At 38.6% G+C, this 23,757-nt stretch overlaps 2 protein-coding genes across 9 annotated transcripts in view; one reads left to right on the forward strand and one right to left on the reverse strand.

Annotated features, from left to right (window-relative positions):
* VEZT (vezatin, adherens junctions transmembrane protein) overlaps positions 1 to 23,757 on the forward strand; it is a 110,909-nt gene that overhangs the window by 62,155 nt on the left and 24,997 nt on the right. For 2 of the 5 annotated variants that reach the window (XM_072655603.1, XM_072655604.1), the window contains exons 8-12: positions 362 to 693; positions 1,567 to 1,760; positions 9,894 to 9,994; positions 11,097 to 11,304; positions 15,824 to 17,504. In XM_072655603.1, the coding sequence (XP_072511704.1) occupies positions 362 to 693; positions 1,567 to 1,760; positions 9,894 to 9,994; positions 11,097 to 11,304; positions 15,824 to 16,410 (1,422 nt within the window). In that variant the 3' untranslated portion in view covers positions 16,411 to 17,504. The other 3 variants (XM_072655606.1, XM_072655607.1, XM_072655605.1) reach the window with 2 other exon arrangements.
* LOC140534508 (uncharacterized protein C3orf20-like) overlaps positions 19,124 to 23,757 on the reverse strand; it is a 49,429-nt gene continuing 44,795 nt past the window's right edge. Inside the window, exons 7-8 of one of the 4 annotated variants that reach the window (XR_011977347.1) lie at positions 19,951 to 21,812; positions 19,124 to 19,288 (exon numbers count right to left, since the gene is read on the reverse strand). Coding sequence is in view for 3 of the 4 variants with exons in the window: in XM_072655611.1 (XP_072511712.1) it covers positions 21,752 to 21,812 (61 nt within the window). In the remaining variant the exon portion in view is untranslated. Of the gene's footprint in view, positions 21,813 to 23,757 lie in introns of all 4 variants that reach the window. The other 3 variants (XM_072655611.1, XM_072655612.1, XM_072655613.1) reach the window with 3 other exon arrangements.

A 23,757-nucleotide genomic window follows, 5' to 3' on the forward strand; every position in this document is an offset into this window, starting at 1 on the left:
GATTATACAAGTGTCTTTGTAGTAACTTTAATGCCTTTTAGAGAAATCTTGTGGCTTTCTGGGTGGGCTGTTATGGCTCCTACCTCCCCTTTTGGCTGAAAAACCTACATAACATGATGGCCTGTATCCAGAGATGATCTCAGTACCTGCTGTGCTCTGATCAGAACTTCCCACGATCCATGGTTATGGAATTGACTGTAACACTGCTTTGCCCTATCTTAGAGCTAGTTGTACAGTTGTTGTCCTCTTTAAAGAGACAGAAGAATGTTGACTTGCCCGCCAAAGGCAAACTAAGTTCAGGTTTGCTGTGCTCATGGAGCACTTGAAAAAATCTGATGCAGCCCCTTTGTCCTTTTCTTAGGTTTTATTCCAGCTCTGGGTAGGACAGAGTTCCGAATTCTTCCGGAGACTGGCACTGCTCCTGTCCACTGTGAACTCACCCCCAGGGCCCTTCCTTACTCCTGCTCTTTCCTCTCATCGGGTCCTATATGATGTGACTCAAGGTCTACCTCATGCCCATGCCGCCTGTTTGGAAGAACTTAAGCGCAGCTATGAGTTCTATAGATACTTTGAAACTCAACATCGGTCAGAGGCGCAGCGTTTATCCAAAACAAAGCAGAAATCAAGAGAACTGAACAGCCTTCACACAGCGGTACGCAGCCTCCAGCTCCATCTGAAAGCGTTGCTGAATGAGTAAGTACAGGTCCTGAGGGTTTGGGGGGCATCATCCAGGATTGATGGCTTTGTCCTTTCGTAATTTTAACAGATAGAACAGGAAGGAACATAGCACAATGGCAGATAATGCAAATGACATGGTATTGGAGAATTTGTACAAGGTAAGAGCAAAAAGGGAAAACATTGTTGATGAATCAGTATACTTCTAGCTCTTTTAAATTAGGCATATTAAATTGGAACCTGCCATTTCAGAGAACAATTTACTGGGCAAAATGACTTGAAATTGCAATTTTTTTTTAAAAAGCGATCATAGCATGTTCGAGGAACAGATTTTATTATAAAACAAGGAATTATTTCAAGGGTCTAACAGCTTTTCACTACTTTTCTCCAAAAGTATCTACCTGATTCCAAACACTTAAAAGCTGAATGAAGGAAGGGATCCCTAGTTGATATTTGCTGGTTTTCTGCTTAGCATAAAAACACTGGTATGCTGGCATTCATATGGTGAATGTTGTACGTCCTTCATATATGCACTTTATTAACTGAAAACCTCTTCATAAACTTAAAGCTGTGCAATAAAACTCTGTCTCAGGACAGAGAAACATTCTTCTTATTTAAAAAATTTGAATTTCAGTGCACACACAACGTTTGGGAACCACCTCTTTAAGGGAGTAGGCATTTTTAATGAAGGTTGCCCTGAATTGCCAAGAGTTATGACCAGTCAACTTTGTCATATGGCCGTATATGCTAACAGGATTGTATTGCAACCATAATGACTATCATACATGCTGCTTAAGCTTGTCAATAGACTTTTTGAACAACTTTTACACATTTGTAAATTTTTACAGCTTACATTTTCAGACCTGTTTTGTGCTTTCCTTTCTTATCTAGGGTTATAATTCTTGAGGATGAACTTGAAAAACTTGTTGGTACTAAGGAAGCAAACACGCTAGCTTCAGAGGCCTATCAGATCCTGGAGCAGAAGTTAAAGTTACTCCAACCTCGAGTTCAAGCTAGCAACAGTTGCTGGAAAGAGGCTCTTTCTCAAGTAGATAAACTGGTACGAAGAAACTCAGATAAAAAAGGTATGTGTGAGAGGTTCCCCTGACAAACACTTGCTAGTCAGGTCTTGTTTATTTAATACTGATTTCTTTCCTCAAATGTGTAGTTTAGCTTACTGGATTCAGGTTGAAACTGATTTTGTAGATTTTCCAGTGTTGAATTTACAGTTTGTATGTGATGGCATTCATGCAAATACAAAACTGACTAAAGGGTTTTACATAGTGACAGGCTAAGATAAGAGCCTCATTTAACATCATTGAGCACTTAGAATGTACCAGTTAGGATAGAACCAAGCAAAACATATAGTGATGTACCTTTACCTCCTACCCTACAAGTAGGCATTCAGAAATGATGACGCCAGTAGACCCATGCATTCTTTTCTAGATAGAGTATAGAGAGTGTGTGTGTGTTGGTCCTTTCTTGCTGAAGAAGACCATGCCATCAGAAAACTAATGACATGACTTGCACTTGACTTTGTTTTGAGTGAGGGAGGGCTGTGCAGGTCACCAGCCTCACTTCTCCTCCAGAGCCATCTGAATCCAGTGAATTCATCAGGATGACTGGAGATGACCCAAGATGAGGCAATTGGGGTTAAGTGACTTGCCCAAGGTCACACAGCTAGTGAGTGTCAAGTGTCTGAGGTGAGATTTGAACTCAGGTCCTCCTGACTCCTGCACTGGTGCTCTCTCCACTGCACCACAAGACACTATACTTGCACCACCCAGTTGCCCCCTAGCACATAAGCATTTAATAAATGCTCACTCACTGTCTGATAAGCACAAATTAACATTGCTATATAGTAATTGTTGTTTGTCCTTTGTTTAAATATTATAATAAATTTTATTATAATTATAAAATTATAATAAAGTAATTTAAATATTAATTTAAAAAACCACAAAGAGATAATGGGAAGAAACAATATTCAAAATAGTTACCAACTATCTGGGATTCAGTCTACCAAGATATACTCAAAACTTCTTATACAAATATAATTACAAAATACTTGACAGAAATAAAGGAAGACAAACAATTGAAGGGATATTGTTTATGCCTGAGTTGCATTAATACAGTAACAATTTTTGGGGATGCTACTATCACATTAAGCCTCAGTGCACTTAGGATTTGGTCTGTTTGGGTCACACTGTTATGTGTCATGTAATCACAAGGAGAGTGCTCTCCCAAACCCAAACAGTGACACCTCGCAAAGCGAGGTCTGAGTAAACATGAAATCTGGTATGGAGTACATCTGTATACATGTTTATGTATACACAGGTAGCCTGGGTACAGTACTGACTTGCTCACTTTGGCAGCGTAGCCTTTGGATATGACATCTAATGATGGCACCTGGATTTCTCTTCTCTCTCCTTGGACTAGTTGTCAGTTCACTCCAACATGCTTTCATGCTGTCAGGTCTCAGGGACTTTTCCAAAGTTGGGAACCAGCCACAGGCAAGACCACACTTCTGCAGCTCATCTCTGATTATACTGAGGGTAACCTTTATTGGGGGAGAGGAGATATATGCCTACTACTTGCAGCTGTGGCTCCTGGGTCCCCATCAGTGTGCTTATTTATACAAAGCAGTCTAAATAAAACCATTATATCTTAAACATAAAACATTGACTTTAAAAAAGGCAAAATCAATGATTAATAACATTTCATACAAAAGCAGAAATGATGCAATTTAAAGTACATTCATAAATCTAGATCCCACTCTTCCACCAATTAATATCATATATGTGAAGGGTAATGGGTCCATCATGAATAGGGAAATCCCTATGCCTGGGGCCACTCACAGCTCTGGACTGCAAGCCTGGGTGTTGGTCTGTACTACTTGTTACTCTTCTAAGCCTTTCCACTCTCCTGTTGGACAAAGCTACTGCTCCTCTATTCTTGGGTGATTGAAGCCATGTTGAGCTGTTTTAATAAAACAGTCTCAGCAGCCTTGAACCTGGGGACTGCAATGTTCCCTGTCTGTTTCTCTGGGTAGGTGCTGAAGTTAAGTTTTTTCAATTACAAGCAGTTGCCTAACCTAGATCTGCTCTATGAGGCTCAAAGGAGTTTCTCCCTCAAGATAAAAATCATAGTAGAGCAATGCATTCAAGTTCAGGAGGGATTTCCCTTCTCTCTGACTCTAGAGGTAGCTAAAAAAGGTCAGTAAGTCCAGCCAGCTCTTCCTCCAGCAGCAGGATTCTCTTCCAGCACCTACAGAATATTTTTCCAGTGAGCTCCGAGCTCCCGCAGAGTCAACCAGGTTCAAGCAGCTCTCTCTCCATGCTTGTTTTCTGATTCTCCTCTGACCCAGGCTACCTGTGTGTACATAAACATGTATACAGATGTACTCCATACGCTGTGTATTTATATTCTATCTAGAAAAGAGGTCAGGAGACAACCTCTCCAGACAGCTGCTGTGTTTTCTTATTTTTCTAATCTATGATTTCTTTTTTCCTCCTCTCCAATCTCTCAATAACCTCAAATCAGGATCTCCTCAGGAGTGCTCAGGGTTAAAACTCAGAGTTAAAAAACTCAGAGTCCATAATTAAGTCAGATATAGCACAAGTAATATATAATTTCCCCATATTCCCAAACACTTATATGGTTTATAGTTCCTGATCGCTTGCCCTTAAAACCCTGAAAAAATATGTGAGTGAGTAGATAAATAATTCCCCACTTGTGCCTTTGATGTGCTTTCAAACCGTTCTTCTTAGTATATTTATCTGACGATCTTTTTCTATCTTCAGACCAGTCTCAAGCTGCTTTTCTAACATGAATAATAATTTTTCTCTGACCCTTTCTGCAACTAAAATGACCACATATGAAAGGGGTAGTGCATATTTCTATCTTTGTCTGAGGGAGGTGGAAGGAGTGTGTGTGTGTTGTGTGTACATGCATACGTATCATCAATACTTTAAGTGATTTATAATTTCACTAACATAGTTCTCCATTGACACGTTAACTTCTCAGCTCTTTAGCTTCAGGTGACCAAAAATAAATTCATCACTTCATGCCCAACCTTCTGATGATAAGCCTTTTCCAACTTAGGAAGGAAGCATAGGGTTCTCTTCATAAGCCTTTTTAAGTGTTCTCAGAGATTTTTCCTTACCTTCTGAGTCTAATGTAAAAGGCTCAATAATTGGAGACAAGAGGCTTTACAAGTGAGGTTTTTCTTTGGATATAAGTTAACTTTGGCTATTTAAAATGGTGTTTAAGAAAGGAATTACTAGAAATGCCTTGTAGGAGACTAAATTATTATGTTTTGTAGACTTATGATCTCTTTACCTCCTCAGTAAAAAGAAAAAGATCTGGAAAAGAGAAACATTATTTTAAAGGGGAAAAAAGAGCTTAAGACAACATTCCTAGGCCACTTCACATCTTCTCAAATCTAATCCATATGGAGTGCCATTTTCTATTTGTTTCCACCAGCCATTCAGAATTTTTTTTTTAATAGAAAAGGAACTAGGTTGGTCAAGTAGTAAGAGTGAAGTTCCCATAAAATACTACAAAGGACCAAATGAAGCCCACTAGCATGTGTTATGTGGATATCCTGGGAAGGCCTGGACAAGAAACCCACAGAGGAAAGGGCATTGAAAGGTTACTTTCTGCACCTGTGGAGGGAATAGCCACACAGAAAAGCTCGCGGACCCATTAATGTACTGAGGCCACTCTTTTTAAATTTGACCATTGTCATCTTTTTAACAAGTGATTGATTTGTAAACAAAGAACTTTGTCCTCAAAGCAGTGCTTCCGTTAGAATGACTCATCATCAGTTCGCATGAATTTTGGTCTGACCCATGTGACCCGTGATGGCTCACTTTTCTCAGTGACTATTAAGACTAGTCAGAAAAAAAAAAAGACTAGTCAAGATTTTATCATCCTTCCTCATAATCAGTTTGTCTGAAAGTAATTCAGTGTCACCTAGGTTCAATGCTTCATCAAACTGAATAAACTTTTAGTCAGAAAAACTTTTATAAATTTGTAACAGGAAACTAATATCTTGATGTTTCAGGATTGCAATTTTAGTTTACATCCAAAATATTATTAGTAAACCATATCTCCCTTAAGGCACAAGTTTGTCATTTGCTCAGAGCATGCCTAAAAATTTTCATTATGAAATATATTGATTTGCCCTAGTCCTAGAACTTTTGATTATGTTCTGTAGAAGCTAGAATGCCTTTGGTGTACAAGGTCAGTATACTCATTCATCTGTCAGCAGATGGCCAGAGATAACATTGGGACCTTTACTTTTCCCTTTGGAAAACCATTTTTATTAATTTTACTTCCGCAGTACAAATATATAATATAATATTATATATACATAATATATGTATAAACTATGTATATATAATAAGTGAAAAACATTTTTGCCGTCATGTTGTTGTTGTTGTTCAGTCGTTTTCAGTCATATCTGACTTTTCATTACCTCATTTTGGGGTTTTCTTGGCAAGGATCCTGGAGTGGTTTGTCATTTCCTTCTCCAGCTCATTTTACAGATGAGAAACTGAGGCGAACAGAGTGAAGTGACTTACCAAAGTCACACAGCTAGCGTGGTCACATTTGAACTCAGGAAGAAGAGTCTTTCTGACTCCAAGCCCAGCACTTTATCCACTGTGCCACCTAACTGCCCTTAAAGATTATTAACTGCTTATTGAATTAAATAGATAATGTGGAGTGAAAAATAGCCGTGAGTTTTTAAGGTTAATCTACCTTTTCATCTTCATATCTTCAGTTACTTAATATCCACTTTAGTTTGGGACAGCTAGGTGGTGCAGTGGATAGAGCACCAGTGCAGGAGTCAGGAGGACCTGAGTTCAAATCTCACCTCAGACACTTGACACACTAGCTGTGTGACCTTGGGCAAGTTACTTAATCCCAATTACCTCATCCTGGGTCATCTCCAGGCATCCTGATGAATATCTGGTCACTGGATTCAGATGGTTCTAGGGGAGAAGTGAGGCTGGTGACCTGCATAAGCCCTCCCTCACTCAAAACAAAGTCAAGTGCAAGTCATGTCATTATTTCTCTGATGGCATAGTCTTCTTCGGCAATGAAGGACACACACATCCACTTTAGTTTATTATAGTAAAAAAACATTGTTACCATGACATTTTCAATATTAGAAAATCATTTATTATCTGTGCTCTAATCTTTTATTATCTTCAATAATTTAGTACATCTAATTTGATGCATCATCATCTTTTCTTTCTCAAAATTTGATCCAGGACCATTCCTAAGCAAAATTGTGAACATAGGGAATATCTGTCCTGTGCCTTTCTAATCTTCTCCCCTTTGGACTCTCAAGTGCCCAACTCCCAAGCATCTTGAGCTGTGGTTCCATTCTGTCACTTTCACAATTTGCCAGGCCATGGTCCTCTCTCTTAAAGCTCATCTTTCTGCTCTTGTAATAATGGTACATATGTATTCATGTTAACATTAGCATTCTGATCTGGGGAGAGTGGGGGAGGATGGGAAGATAAAGATGGCATAATCTTAAAAAATGACTTCTCTCTTGGGTAAGGACTGTTTGTTGCTTTACATGCCTTACAGGTAGTAAGTGCTTATGAAAGGTTCACTGAGTTTGTGATGAGATTTCTAGGACCTTTAGCAAGTTCTTTAGGGGAGAGGTTTGGTAGTAGGTAGGTGCTGAAGTCATAGAGGGTGGAGAGACCCTGTAATTATGGTTTGATACTGTCAGTCCGCAGAAACAATTTGTTACAAACAGATGTAACTGAAAATCTGGCTTAATTTAAGTGCTATGTAATTTGATGTCCAGAAAATATATATTTATTTTTTTGAAACGTTTAGTTCTTATTTAGAGTGTAGGTACCAGTACTGCCGCGGTGAACAATGGAAAAGGTGGGTTAGTGAGTGTATTACAACTTTTATAGAACATTCTTTCATATATTTTTATAAAACATTTATTTGCAAACTTATACACATATATTTTTTTCCCCCAAGCTATAAACCTGGGAGCTTGGCAGACATTTTTTACATTCTCAGGACAATCTGATCTTAGAGTTTTGAAACAAATAGTATGTTTAAGTACTTGTGTTAGTTTTAATTAGTATCTCATACATTTTACTATCCTCTAAGTTGAAGACTTGGAATTCTTTCATGGTCAAACATGCTTGTTTCTCTTACTTTCTTACTTCTTACAGCATTCAATAAAAACACGCCTCCCCTTACTTCCTATTTAATATGTTACCTTGCACAGTTAATATGGTGGTGGGTCTCCTACTTCAATAAACATACTATGTTTGTCCTGCTAAAATCACACTGAATCAACAAGTATGTCCTGAACACCCATTTTCTGAAAGGTGTTCTACAAGCAAAGATGAATGAATAATGGCCCCCACCCCCAAGAAGCGACCATGCTCTATTTTACCTCATCAGAAGTCAAAAATTTCCAATATTTTTATTGCTAAGATATTTTTAAATATTTAAAAATTATTACTAGAAAAAATGGTCATGCTACTCAGTTATTTAGAGTAATGTCTAGTGTAGAAGACATTTTATAGATAGCAGTGGTTTTCCATTTTTCTTCTAACTTTTTAAATCCGTCTAAGAAGAATTTCTCTTTACTCTGGTAAGCTCCAGTCATTTTATGTGGATAGACAGTTTATATTGGAAATTTTTTTCTGCCATATTTTTAAAAAGTTATACATTTTTTACATTGCAGCTTTTTCATTACTTACTTTTTATTAGTAATTTCTACAAAATTTTTATGTAACTCTGCAGTGGAACAAAAGGTTTTACCCCATGTTGGAAATAACCTACTTGACCCATAATGAGTAACTCAAATATGAACATTAACAAATGGGTCATCATTTTGTTACTCAGACAAAGCACTTTTTGCACTGCCAAATAGTATGACTGGACTCCTTTGTTATCATTTTCTTTATCCCTACTTCTCTTATCTCAGAATGAGCTCATTTGGAAGTTTTGGTTTGGATTTCCCTCAAAGGTGATTTGCCATCAAAATCTCCCCATGGAGTGGCACATTTCTTATCATCAAAAAAATTAAGTAGAATAAACTCCCTTTTTGGTCACTCAAAACACATGGGAAACAACCAGCCATTTTAAGAAGTGCTGGAATGGCCAGTTAATGTTGGCAGAAGGAAATTAAAATTTGATCTGAAACATTAACATGTTGAACCTTGTGTATACTTAGGAGTTATCATGTCTTTGATCCCTGTTCCATCTTTAAGAAACCTCAGGTAATCGTAGCTCAATTCATAAACATTGAAGATGGAATGTAGAAAAGTAAACTGGAGACCAAGTAAATCTCTTAGCATTGCCTGTTTCTTTGGGTCAGTTATTCTGCACTCCAGGTAAACAAGATGGTCTTGAATATTTCCTAAAAGCTTCTTACCAAATCTGCTTGCTAATTCTTGTGAGAGTACAGTAGAGAGTTGGAAATTTGTCACCTTTTCTATGAAATGTATATGTAATTGCTAATGATATGTAGTAGCAAACATTTTGTAAACTACCCTCTTATAAGACACAAACCCCGTATTAAGCATTAATTAAGCTAGTTTAATCAGTGCAGGCATACCTTGTTGCTGTTTGGAAGGTATTGATCAGTAAAGCTTCTGAACATGCTATTCACTCTCTGGGTAAGGGATCAGATGTTCCAGCAGGTTGACTATATCCTCTGATAGGATGGAAATAAGGGAATATGCATTTATTAAGCACCTACTATATACCTGAAACTGTGCTAAGCACTTTCCAAATATATTAACTTACAGGCCAGAATTGCACAAAGACATAGAGGATTGCTGTTTTTATTTGGTGGAGAGAGTGCTCCTGAAATGACCAATCTATCACAGTTATTGGAAGAAGGGGACTTTGTGGGAAGAGACATGGAGCAGAATCCTTTTTTCTAGCCCTTTCTAGCCTTCCAGGAGGCGTAAATATTTTAGAATGTTATGCCCATGATTGTTCCAAACAGCGCTGACTGTTTGAGCTTGCAGGTATTCCACCAAATCGTAAAAGAGAGGAAGTTTCCCGTACACAACGCATGCCATGTGGTTGACAGTTTCCGTGTCCATGGTCTTTTTTGAGGAGATGAATTTTGATCCGTAGGATTGCCCCAGGACTGTCATCAGCAGTACCCCAGATTCCAAATGACCTATTTCTTTTCCTCATTTGCCCTTCTGAAGGCAAACCTGAAGTAGCATGCGAAACCCCACACTGTGCCACAGTTCCTTTGCCACAGCCTGCACTACATATCGAGGACAAGGACCCAATACCTGAAGAGCAGGTAAGAAACAAAGACATCTGTGCTCATTAAGAGACTGAATATAGAAAGCCAGAATCCATTTCTTCCCCAGCACAGCTGTTAAAACTGTGTCATTACCCCCAGAGAGGCACTGGGATGTCCTGGGCAAACGCAGACTTTGGAGGCAAGACCACCTGGGTGCAGCCCCTTTGTCTGTCTGTGGGCTCAGTGGCCATGGCCAAGTAGATGAACTTGCACACTTGAACGGTGCACCACGGCAGGGCTCCTGTAGCATCATGAGCCAGGCCCAACCCCTTTGCTTTTGAGCTCCACAGTTCCCACAGGGATGTTGAGTTTACTACGTCAGTATAGTTAACTGGTCTGTTTTTGAAGTTAAGTCTTCACCTCAATAGGTCTCAAAGAAACCCTCCAAAATAATGGAAAATTATTAGATAAAAATTTCTCTATAGTTGCAGTTAATTTTAAGTATAAAATAGATGGGGGGTTTTTTGTGAATGTAATTTGGCATTCAGTTTTGTTTCCTCTAAATGAATTTCTAAAGCTTTAAAGATGGGTTAAGGGAAAAGCTAACCAAATCTTGAGTGCTTTCCTGCTGTTGTCATACCTCTTGGTGATTATACATTTGGTTTGGGTAACCTTCAGCATGCCTCTAGGTAGGATGGCATCCAAGCAGAGGATTGCAGCTAAAGCTGTTAAAATGTCTACCACAGCTCTTTTTCTGTTTGGCCTTGCCCAGGGGTGAGGACCCTGTGGCCTCGAGGACAGATTTTTCCAGTTTACCAAGCCCTTTAGTTCCTCAGGTGCAGCTATTTGATTGAATCTAACTTCACATAATAAGTCCCCTTAACAAAGGGATAATCATAATAAAAGACAAGGCTCTTGCCTATTAAGTATTCCAGAAGAAAGTCTGCAGTCCTGTGCTGATAAATATTATCGTCCTCCAAATTGTTCCTTAATGATCAGAACTGCAGAGCAAGCCCTCATTGTTGTGGGGGTGTATGCTTATCCGTCTTTTTAAAACACAAAACTGAAATTAAGTGAGCCTAATGTGAGTACAAAGATTGCTTACTTGGAGTATAACAATTGCTTCTTTGGTGTAAAGTGCATTTGTGTGTATTTGCAGGAACTGGAAGCTTATGTGGAGGATACAGACGTGGACAGCAATTTCAGAAGGGACGATTTTTATTATTTGTCTCAAGAAGACAGAGAGAGACGGGAGCGAGAGCGGGAAGAGTCTAAAAGAGTATTACAAGAATTAAAATCAGTGTTAGGATTTAAAGCCTCGGAATCAGAGAGGCAAAAATGGAAGCAGCTTCTATTTAGCGATCATGGTAAGATTTCAATTTTAAAAGTTATTTGAATTTGTCAGACTGTTTTTGTACTATGCCACCTTCTCTTTACTTAGCTATAGTCTCTTTGGTGATATATGACCTTAGTTTGGTGATCTAACAGTAAATATATATATAAGCACTATTATAATGACCAGTTAAGAAAAAGTAGTTTTATGGTAATATATGTAACTCAAGTGGACATGGTTTCACTATTTACTCTCATTCTTAAGAAATGATTTTGTCTATGAGTCAGGCATTGAATTGTAGATTTTTAAGTGCTCTAACTGAGTTTTCAGGTATAGGCATGAATATGAGGTCTTGAATCCGGTATGGCTTCCATGTGTTACGGTAATTGTCTGTAGTATTAGATGCATGGTCTTAATCCAGTTTACCATTGAGACCAGATCTCTGACATCACATGTGTGATTCATGACAGCAGCCTATGGTCAGAGGACTCCATTCATGCCATCCCCACACCCTCATCTGCAAGAGAATTGACTTAACTGTAATTTTTTCTTCCCCAACCAAAATTGTGAAGAAATTTATTCATATAGCCTCAAATATCCTGTCTGCAGCTGAGACTTTGCTGTGAATGTTTGCAGAGGCAGAAATGATACTTCCCCTGTCACTTTAGAATATCTATAGAGAGTCTGAAAGCTGTCACCTTTTTACCTTTTTTCTGAATCATGGAGAGTCCTCATACTGAATGGAAAGTCCACTAAAGTCCCCCTTCTGAATTTTTTGTGTCCACTAATAACATTACTATTTTTCCAATTTCCCAAGCTCAAAACCTTGGGAGTCTTCTGATTCTGGGATCCCATAATCTTTTCCTTCTTCCTGCCTCCTTAATTTTCCATCTAGGTCACCAAAACCAATGAGTTTTCCCCCTGAAGTGCCTCTTGTATCATGGCTTTCTGTTCCTATTCTCCCTGCCTTAGACCAGGTCCTGATTAACTTGTGCCTGGGTTCCTCCTCAACCCTACCATGCATCACGTCGCCAGACCTCTCTCTTCCTTAAATGACATCTTCACCATATCATGCCCCTACTCCAAAATCTTCAGTCCTTCCTTGGTTCTCCTCCATAAGTTGTAGCATCACAAGTATAGAACTGGAAAGAAATCCCAGATCATCTGGTTCCCCTCTAACATATCGGGCCTGTAAAAAGGTCCTGTGACTTCACCAAAACAACTCGAGTCGTGGATCTCAGAGCCAAAATCTTAACCCACATCCTCAGAATCCAAACCTAGCCACCTTTTTATACAGATTCTCACCTTATTAATTCAGTTCATATATTTTCCAAGCATCTATAGGTAAAACACTATGCTCAGTGCTGCTGGAGATACGAGATGAGTAAGTTCCTGCCTTCAAGGAAGGCACCTACACTCCACAGGGGAATGAGACAAGTGCACAGATCACTGTATTATGAGACTGAAGGCCTAAAGTAGATGACAGAGACACAAAGTACTTGTGAGAAGGCTTCGGAGTAAGAGAGAAAATGTCTCCTCATGGAAGGCTCCAAAAGTGAAATAACTTTTAAGATGGGCTTTCCTGGAGAAATAAGATCTGAGGGACCAGAATTGGAAGTCTTGGGGGGGGCAGGCTTCTTCCTTGGCCATTCAGAGGGAAGACGAGCAAAAAGCGCAGTGGGGAGTCCATCTGGAGCATGTTTGGGGAACAGTGAGTAGCCTAGTTTGGTAGAACTAGGGGAGAGCCTCGGGGGAGAAGGCTGGTTAGAGATGATAGGGCCATATTTGGGAAGACCTTGTTGTGCTTGGTTAGATAATGGGAAACCACTGAACATTTTTGAGCCTGAGAACAGTATGGCCAGAGCTGTGATTACTCTGGCTGTGACATGTGACTGATCAGAATAGGGAGACCACACAGGTAGGAAGATTAATGAGACTAAAAGAGACTTGGGGAAGGGAGTGGCTTTGGAACCAGTAAGGAAGGAACGGATCCAGAGAAGACATTGCCAAGGAACTGGAGGAATCAAAGATGTCTGATCACTTAATTCAGTGGACATTGTTTGAGGACACATTATGTACAAGACACTGTACTAGGTCCTGAGATGACTAAAAAACAAATTTACAATCTGACAAACTTCAAAGATTCAAGTCTTTTGACCCAGAGAATTTGGGTACCAGTAGCAAAAAGGGTTCCTTCTTTTAGGAAGGGAAGCAGGTTTTGTAGAAATACAATGCAATTCAGTTTTGTCTGAGCTGAGACTTAAGTACTGGTAGGACATCCAAATGGAACTGTCCAACAAACCTTTGAAAAGTGTAGTGAGGTTCAGGCTGGAGGTATAGATTGTGGCATCATCTGTATGGACATGAGAGTTGAAACCATAGGAATAGATGAGGGAGTGTGAAGAGAGAAGATAAGAGCACTGAGTTCTGAACATGTAAGAGCACCCACAGTTAGGAGTGAAGGCATGTCTGCAGGAGGAAGTAGGCTGGAAGGGATAGAAGTACCATAGATATTCCTCATTCTAGAAGATTGGGCAGCTGTGATAGTGCAGAACATGGAAGGAGAAGGAAATCTGCAGAAAGTGTCCATCCTTGTACCTTTTGGCCTTGGGATCCCTTTATACTCTTAAAAATGTTTGAGGACTCCTTTGTGTATGTGAATTATATCTATCAACATAGATCATATCCAAAATTAAAACTCTTTGGAATTAAAATTAATTCATTTGAAAAATTAATTCAAATCTTAGTATAAAAAAGTAAATAAATAGTTTTGATCTTGCAGAACTACACTTTGAGGACCAATGGGTTATGTCCATAAGGTAATGATTGGTGACTTTCAGGAGAACAGATAGATTCACTATAGAGATGGGAGATGGAAGCCAGGTTTGAAGAATAAGGGAATACAACAGAAATGTTCTGTGCTCACTGTTTATACTTTTTCAAGAGATTTGAATGGGAAGAATGGTCATTTAAGGGGGGATGCTGGCAGGGTTAGTAGAAGTTCTTTGGAGAAACAACCTAAACATTTATTTAGTAAATAAAAGATCCCACAGAGAGAGGTTAAGGATAGAGGAATGATTGGTGAAATTAGGTCCTAGAAAGCACTAAAGAGGATCCCAGCTCAGGTGGGAAGGTTAGCCTTGGCCAGGAGGAAGGAAGAAGGGATAGACTCTGAGGTGGAGGGTGAGCCTGTCAGAGGACTTTTCATCTTTCTGAAGGTGAGCTGTGGCGCACCCCTCCTCCTCCCTCCCTGCCATGCCCACACCTTTCTTACCCCTAACAGTTCAGTAGCCTAATAAACTGGTACAGTATTGAAATGGCTCATCAGGGCTGCCATGAAGTGTAAAAATAGCTTAATCCATCACCTTACATCAGCTTTTTCTCTGCATTTTGGAACACTTAGCTTGTACTATCTTGCTGCCATAATAGTAAAAGCCATAGCTAAAATTGTCATTTTTAAGCATGTGCTGTTGATGTTTATTTGCATTTGAAAGTATAACATTCTTTTGTTTAGCATATGGAAACCGAGTAATGGAAGTAGAAAAAACAACCTGCTAGTGCCATGAATTGCTTCCAGAGTTATTCTCATCTCTGCTTACAGGGGTGAAGTCCGAATGGAATTAGAAAGGGGAATTCCAGCCGGGAGCCTGCTGTTGGCATTTTTTTCTGTGTTGTTGCTGCTCTAGTGAAACGACTGCAGCTTAGGGATGTTTTTTGGAAATGGACATTTGCTTTGCACAAAAAAAGTTAATAGACTCCAGTTCTTCAAGAAGCGCGTTATTTTTGTCTTCAGCCATGCTCCATTAGATCGTATTGTACTAACCCCCTCCCGCTGGGAGGAGAGACTGCCTGGCAAGCCCCCTGGTGCTGGCAATGGGACCCACTACCTACTAACATCGAGAGGGCCTAAAAAAGCTCCATTTCCCTTGCAAGGACAACTCCTCCTGCCGTATGGATATCCATCATATATATGCATTGTGCTTTGTACGGTGGCTGATCTTGAATGCAGATTTTATTTCTTTAATATTTCTGTTTTTCATTGGTTTAGAATGAGTAGGGTAGGATTTAGTGCTATGCATAGACATGCCTTGTTTTCACCAGGGACTTGTTAGGTCACTCACTGACTTATCTGTTTGCATCTTTACCATGCTGTGTTTTAATATACAAAATATATATTAATTTGAGAGATTAGTGTTTTCCAAATTATTATATCAGGCCTATTTCTGATACATAATTAGGAAACGCCATGCTATTTTTTTAAACAAAAGAGAATATAGTTTCAAATAGTTTCAGAATTGGGCCACATCATATCTCTAATCTCTCTAAAATCCGAGTCATCTGCTTAATTCATTTATTTTCCTATCCATTGCTTATAAAGGTTTCTGGCTTTTATAATTTTCACCATTTCACCAAAAATTCTTTATTTTGCTTAACTTGAATTTTTTGTTGTTTAAGAGAAGTTATGATTCAGACTCAGATCTTGCGTTTAGTATGCCCAGTCCCTCAATCATTAAGAGATTGCCTTAGTTATTTTTTCTTTTTTTTCTTTTAAGCTGTGATGAAACCCTTGTCTCCTGTAGAACCAATGGAACCTATAAATAATTCAGAATCATCTGTGAATTCAAATAAGGAAAAGGACGGTCATAAAAGTGAAAGTGACCCTCAAGAGGGAACTAGTGAACTCAATCCTACCCCAAATGACAATGAAATAAGTAGAACTGAGTATTTATGTGATGGTCCTTCAGAATGTCAAAATAAAGACAGTGCTGTGAAGGAAGGCTTCTTGGCCGAGGCTGAAGAGAAAACGTGTTACCAGTGTGAGAGTGAAGGCGGGTCGGAGCATCTCCCTGAGGCTGGTGCAGAGACTCTTCCGCCAGCACTCAGTGACTCTGTACAGGCCTCCATCCGGGAGAGGCTGGCACGCCTCCACCCGGCACCGGATTTCAGCCTCACTTCTGGGCTTGCCACTCAAGTGGCTGCAAGATCTCTCACATTCACCAAAATGGAGGAACAGACTTTTGAAGACAGCGAGACAGAGGAGGAAAACGAAGGAGGAGAACAGCAAATGAGACAAGAAAACGAAAATGAGGTCGAAGAAAGCACAGACAAAGAAACCAGTGTAGAAAAGGAAGGAGTGTAATTCTCAGCACCTGTGAAATGTTGTCTTAGCTTCTCAGCTGGATAAAGAAGTTCCAAGTGTTCCATTAAAAGGGATGATGAATGTAAGGGGTTTACTTTTTAAGGCTTCATGGAGAAAATCATAGTTGGGAAAGCTGCTCTAAATTATTTACTCTTAAATGGCACACTGGGAGCATGTTTCCTTTTTCTTGCATTTGTGAGAACATGCAAGGTCTCCCTAGAGGAAACTACTATTTTATTGTTATGACTTTGACCGATACCGTGGAGATGATTTCAAGATTTTGTCAGTTTATCGCTTAGAATACGAAATGTGTATTTCCCAGGTCTGGCCTGAATTTGCTGTTGAAAAAGGTCATTGGAATCACATTGAAAGAACATGAATATTTGCTCTGATGCCTTCTTTGCCACTTCACTACTACCTTTACACTTAGTGACTTCAGTGTATGTGTGATCACGGCAAGTCATCTGTAAGTTTTTAGTGTGTTACAACCCTAAAACAAGAGTACAGGTTTAAATAGAAATATTCAACCATCCATAGAACTCATGTGTCCGAGGATCTGGGGTTGGAGTGCCGCTCTGGTGGTTCCTCACGTTTCTTTCTACGTGTGTATTGATTAGCCAATTTTCAGATGGGTAAATGACCATGGTGGGTTTTTAATTGTAACGTTGGGTTGAAAAACCTCTTGATTGTTCTCTTGGTGATGTCATTTCTTTGATTTGCTTTGTATTGGCTATCCAGTTTTGTTCTTCCCTAGATTTAAAGGTGTTATGGTATAGGATGGATTATCTTTGAGTTTCATGAAATCTCAGGTTCTGGTATCTTAACTATTTAAGTGAAGAAATCTTCCATGCCGGGGTGATGATTTCCAAAAGTTGACATAGTGTTCTACATGGATGGTTGAGATCCTAATACTTGCATGAAGAGTAAACGTTTGTTTTGGCCAAAATTCTGGGACCCATTAGGAAATCAATATGAGTGTGTATCTGGGAGCCTGTTGTATTATTTTCTTTAAAAAATATTTAATGAAATTTAAGAGAAAGATGTCCTCTTTGTATTGTGTCATCATATGTTCCTATATAAATTATTTGCTTTTCTCTCTTGGTTTTCAATGTTTGTCATTTTCTTTATTAGCAGCATTTGTTTCCTTGTGGTACAAGGTATTAGAAAAGCCTAACTTTAGGAAAAGCATCCTTAATATTACTGTCCCTGTTTCCTCTGCTGTTTGTCTAGACATGGTTTTGTTTCAGTTGTGGAATATCCTCAGAAAAATTAATCAAGAGTTTTGGACTTTCCTACTTGGCCCTTTTTATTCACCCTTAAAGATTTTCATGTGAAAATGTTATTTGTTGCAGCTATGATATGAGATCTTGGAAAGTTATTTGATTTTCATAATTTTTTTTATTCTTTTGCACAGTTTCCAAGATTGATCTCTCATCTTTTAAAATAATTTCAATTACATGTGAATATCATCTTCTCTGATAGTAGCTCTTGTTCATGCTTCTCTGATTTAACATTAATTCTGTTTCACTTTACCATGTATCCCCTACATAGACCATGTAGATGAAAACAACAGAAATATTTTGGCTAGTTATCTGCTTTCATTTGCATTCTATTATTTGGATTCCAGCTAGTCCATTGGCCACTACAGGTGCTAAAATTATTGGACAGGGATATTAGACCATCATCCATTCTCCAGTGATTATTTGCCTAGGTGGGGAGAGGGGGATAGAAGGAATAAAACTTAGGCTTCTACCCATCCGGGCTTGACAAGGTGACTCCTCTGCTACAGAAGACATCCCAGTCATTTTTATAGACATGGCATTTCTTCAGTGTCCCTAAAACTAAAGATAAATCTTGGCCACAGAATATATCTGTACCAAACCGTAAATGAAACATGCAGATGTTTAAATTAGACTTCATTAGAATCAGTGGCATCTTTGTCTCAATATAAATGATTCTTTTAATAAATTGGATTTTTCTCTAAAAGTACATGTCCAGACCTTTTTACCTGTCATGTAACTACTTCATCCATCAGGAAAGGTGATAGCTTTTCTTCTAGTCTCATTCAATAGAAGTTCCTTAAGACCAAAGGATCATAGATTTGGGAAATGATTCTTCAAACTCCTCTAGACCAACCCCCTCAGTTTTGTATTGAGGGCACTGGCTCCCACAGCAGTTGTGTAATTTGCCCAAGGTCACCCAGAAAGTAAGAGGCAGAGCCAGATTTGGAACTCAGATCCCTGGACTCTAGAGCCACCACCTCCGTTCCATCACACAATCCGTGGTTGTACTGTCCAAAAAACCCAAGAATTTTTCCTCTTTAATTTATGTGATTCTAATTGCAGAAGTTAGATAACTTGCTCAATGTCAAAAACATTTTTGCTCACCAAATTTTTATTAACTTTCCCACAATTAAAAAGTCAGTATAAAAAATGAATCTGAAGTCAGTGAGCATGCTGTGTATTGCCCATTCAGTTCTTACTAAAATTCTTACATACCCACAAATAGATTTTCTTAGACCCTGAGTTTCTAACCTTATGTTCTTTGGCTAGTCACTGTATTTCTTAAGTAGGAATTCTAGAATGAGAAGTCATTAAACCCAAGTGTTAATGATTGCATCTCTTATTGTTTCTATAGGAACTAAACGCTGGACCTAAGTCTGTTAGGAAACATAAAAAATTACTAATAATTCTTTCAGGCACTTAAAAATTACAGATTTGAAATTTTATTACCACAAAAGGATTTTTCTTGAGGTCTCTACTATTTTCCAACATTTGGATAAATTCTTCATGATTAAACTCCTTTTCTCAAACTTGAGTTATGATAGTGTATGACATCTAACTTCATCACACATCTCTATACATATATACACACACACCTGTAAAATAAATCACAAAGATTTCTTTGTACTTAAAGCAATTAAAGGTAAATTATCTCTTAATGAAAAAGGAAAGAATTACATGAAATAGTGAGAAAAAATATAGCTTCTGAATCCAATTTCAGGCTACCTTTATGGAAATATTTAAATTCAAATATTTTAAAGTCATTATTATTGCAATTAGAAAAAGAAAGAAGGATTAATTTGACATGCAGTTACATTTTTTTTTTTTGGATTAGTTAGAGACATAATGCCGTGGATGACAACCAAGAACCAGTCATAGAAAATCAGCTCATTTTTCTAATTTACCTCTTTTGTAAGTATACACATATATTCCATGCCAAATAGTATTTGCTTAAGTCAGTAGTGGCCCACAAAATAATTTCACTATTAAAATGAAGCCACACCTCACAAGTTTTATGGAAATTACATATCTTCTCCTTGTCTTAAGTGCAGTAATTCCTCATTTATCCTTAATCACTGGAGAATGAGGTCATCCATATTTAAGGAAAATTTTCAGATAATTAACTTTTTCAGTATCAGATCTGTTGTTTGAGCTATTCTTGATAACCGTAAGATTTTACATGTCTCCGTCCTCTCAGACAGAGCATAGAGATCATCGTTAAACCTTTCCCTTATCCATCACTTGGGGCATCACTTACTATAATTTGCTGTAAGATGGGGCTGAAGTGCTAACGAGGTGTACCCTGTTGTCCCAACACAAAAGGACCCACATGCTTTCTGAGGACGTGTATCTGCTTCTTCTGGTTGTTGATGTCTCTTAACCTGCTGTCAGCTCTCTCTTCTTGAGGCTTGTCACATGGTTCTTGCTTGCTCCTAGTAGGAGCCACTCACATGACATACTTGTATGCTGCTTTTTCTCCTCTATGGAACTAGAAGACATATAACTGACCTTGTTGGGATTGTGTATTAAACAAATACTAAATGTGCTATGTATGAGTCCTACTGAGTAGAGAAAGTAGGTTTTGGCCTTCCTGCTATCTGTTTTGGGCATTCCAACCCTTTTTGTGTACTTTCTTGTTCTTTCTTAGGACCTAGGCAGGTGAGATTTCTGGATAAGGAGGATGGTTAGGGATTAGGCTTATGATTTCATTGGCATAGGGACTTCCTGAGTGAGGAAATTCCCTCCATCAATACAGGGTGGCACTTTCTCATGATCTTAGAGACCTGCCAGAAACACAGAGGCTCAAAAGCTATCTCACTATCCCCACTTTTGGACAAGTGACTTATGAAGGAAGGAGTTCTGTAAACTTCCAGGTGCAATATGAAAACAAGGTTCTAGAACTAGGAACTTTGAAAAATAAATTCTTAACTAGCAACTTTCCAGCATTTACTTATATAACATAGAAACCTATCCAAATACGTTTCATTCTTGTCAGACATTTTGTTCTTAATGAGGCTGACCCACAAACTTCTCTAATTGTGTAAGTCATTCTGTCTCTACTTAACATCCACAGAGAGATCATCCAAATAAATGCAAACATTATATAGCAAATTATATGTCTAATGGGAACCCCAAAATAAGGAGTCATTCTAGGCAGCCAGATATTCTATATGGCTGAGGTTTTGTCTTAATCGCAGATTTTTAAAAACCATTTTAGATGGAAATTTTTTCTCAAATATATTACATACTTCCCTACCTTCTCAAAATATATACCTGATATAAGTATAATACTTTTTAAGTTTTCAGAGCACTTTGCATATATTACCTCCTTCAAGCTTCGCAACTCTCTGAAGAAGGTGCTACAGCTAATTATTAGTATCCCCATTTTAGAGATGAGGAAACTGAGGTCAAGAGAGGGTAAATGACGTTCCCAGCCAGAGTCACACAGCTGGAGTTGGAAGCCGGTCCATAACTCAAGTTCAGCCCCCTACTATCCCACACTGCCTCTCTGATTATGTATCTCACTTGTACTGTTTGCCTTGGGGTCCATTGAAGTGGATAGGACTGTTTGCTGACCCTACATTAAATGACCACACTCTGTGTCTGATGATGCCAGAATGTTGATTTCTTATCTTGGGAATGTCAGTATTCCGTTCTGTAAGCAGAGTCGTTTTAATGCTGCTTATGTGGTAATAACCAAATTCAATGGAGTTAGTGGGTATAAAATAATAAAAAGTTCCTGTGGCTAAGGCCCCCTTCTGGGAGTAAAGATGTCAGATGAGTTTTTGTGGCATTTATTTTGTCTGCTCAGGTTGTTGGTTTAGCTTTGTTTTGTTTGGTTTTGTTTTTCATTGTGGGTCTTGGCTGCTCCAGGTTGTTGGATAATTGCGTTTCTCACTGACTACAGGAAAACTGCATTGCGTTTCCTTCCAATGTGTTTTGATTTCTGTTGGGAGGATCTCTTTGCTATGATTAAAACCTAGACTATTCAGACATGTGTGCTGGAAGCTGACAGTTTTACCCACAACATTTTCGCTCCAAATCAGACACCAGATTCTTCAGAGAGGAGGCTTGGACATCCCAGTTATTCCTCTAGCAAACTGTGCAGTGCATCTAGGCCTTGAAAACAAGAGATAAGAAGTTATTGGGTGGAGAAGTCTTTACCTTGGGGTCTATGAATTTTTTCATATTTGATAGTTATATTTCAATATAATTGGTTTCCTTTGCAATCCTACTGTGTGCATGTATGTGTGTGTGTGTGTGTGTGTGTGTGTGTATTTGAAACAAACAGTACTCTGAGAAGCGGATCTATAGATTTTACCTGCCTGCCAAAAGGGTTCATGTCACAAAAATAGTTAAGAAGACCTTCTCTTAACACATTCTGGACTCTGTAAGGCTAAGCAAATCACCTGACTTTTCATTGCTCTGAGCAACTGCCTTACATGTGTCGCAGATACCTTTGGCAGACTGGTGAAGCCTATGGACCCCTCCTCAGAAAAAAAAATGAAGTTTGTAATCGTCATGTCCAACTCTGTGCAACCCAGTAGATCATACTGTCCATAGAGTTTTCTTGGCAAGGATACTGGAGTGGGTTGCTATTTCCTTCTCCAATGGATTTAGGTGAATACAGGTTAAGTGACTTGCCCAGAGTCACACAACTAGTAAGTGTCTGAAGCTGGATTTGAACTCAGGCCTTTCTGACTTCAAGCCCAACATTCTATCGACTAAGCTACCTCTAATTTAACAGAGGTTAGTGAAAACAAAGATATGGGTGTTTTTTTTCCTCATTCAAAGTTCATAAACCCCTTGAAGTCTGTCCGCAAACCTCTGAACTCCAGGTTCTGACATTATGAATTTCAGAGAAGAAATGCTGAACTGCATTAGCAGAGGGAGTTTCCTTACCTGGGGGCTCCCCTATACCAATGAAATCACAAGTCCTATAGATAATCATGGGATTTTTAGAAAAGTAACTATCGCTTTAAAAAATTATGTTTACAAAAGCTCAATGAATTGTTCCATTATAAACATGATATTGTCAAACGTGTTTTATTTTTTTCCTACATTAATTCTGCTTCTTACAAAATTATTTCAGATTTTATCTGTCAAGTTATCAAAGATGGTGTTATTTTCTTTGAAAAATGAATGTTTAGCCTATTTGATTTTGTGTATATTTTAAATATAAATTCATATTGCTGGTGTATAAAAGCTCCTAAGCAGTGGGATATTGTAAATTAATTTCTGTATTTCAGTAACTGTTGGCCAGTTCAGCCTTCTATCCCACCTCACCCCACCCCATGTTCTCTGTGTCTTTACAGACTCTGCAGAAGTCACCCAGCTATAGTCTCATTACTCAAAGTCACACCTAATGTAGATAATTCAGTTATCTGTGGGACAACCATGGCATGGATTGGGGTAGGGGCAGGGAGAAAATAGGTCACTTCAACTACATCCAAAGATCTTGAAAAGGGATTCAGAATATAACACAATGACTAAAACATCTCTTGTCTTTGCTAATGATCCAACAGGGAAACCAAGCCTAGAGTTTGAGTTCGTAAAATAATTGATCAGGGAAATGGCACAAAATCTGTCTCCACTTCTGCCCTCCTGTCTGGAGAAAAGTTGCCCAGTTCAGCACATTTGCAGCCATGGCAGGTGGAAGAAATAAACATAACTTAACTGCCCAGCCTGGAAAATTCTGCCTAAGAGGATGATAGATGAGGCAGAGGGAGAAAAGACTTCCAGGATCCACACAGGTAACCCAGAAAGCAGGCAGCCTTTATAAAAAGATTTGGAAGTTGACTGCAGAAAGGGAAATTTAAGATCTTGAAATATAATTAATTGAAATGACCCAGTTTCAGCTACATTTTTGCAATAGTTATGTAATTTTAATGTGTTAGCCAGTGAGCAGCAGAGTCAGTATATTTAATCCACACATAACAAAACAACCCAGTTTGCGTGCATTAAATAATTGCTAATACACTTAACGCCAGGCCTGGCACACAGTTAATGCTTTTTAAATGTTTATCGGCTGGCTGACCATAGCCTAACCAAAATCATGTCTGTC

The sequence above is a fragment of the Notamacropus eugenii genome, chromosome 3 (genome assembly GCF_028372415.1).
Source record: "Notamacropus eugenii isolate mMacEug1 chromosome 3, mMacEug1.pri_v2, whole genome shotgun sequence".
NCBI lineage: Eukaryota > Metazoa > Chordata > Mammalia > Diprotodontia > Macropodidae > Notamacropus > Notamacropus eugenii.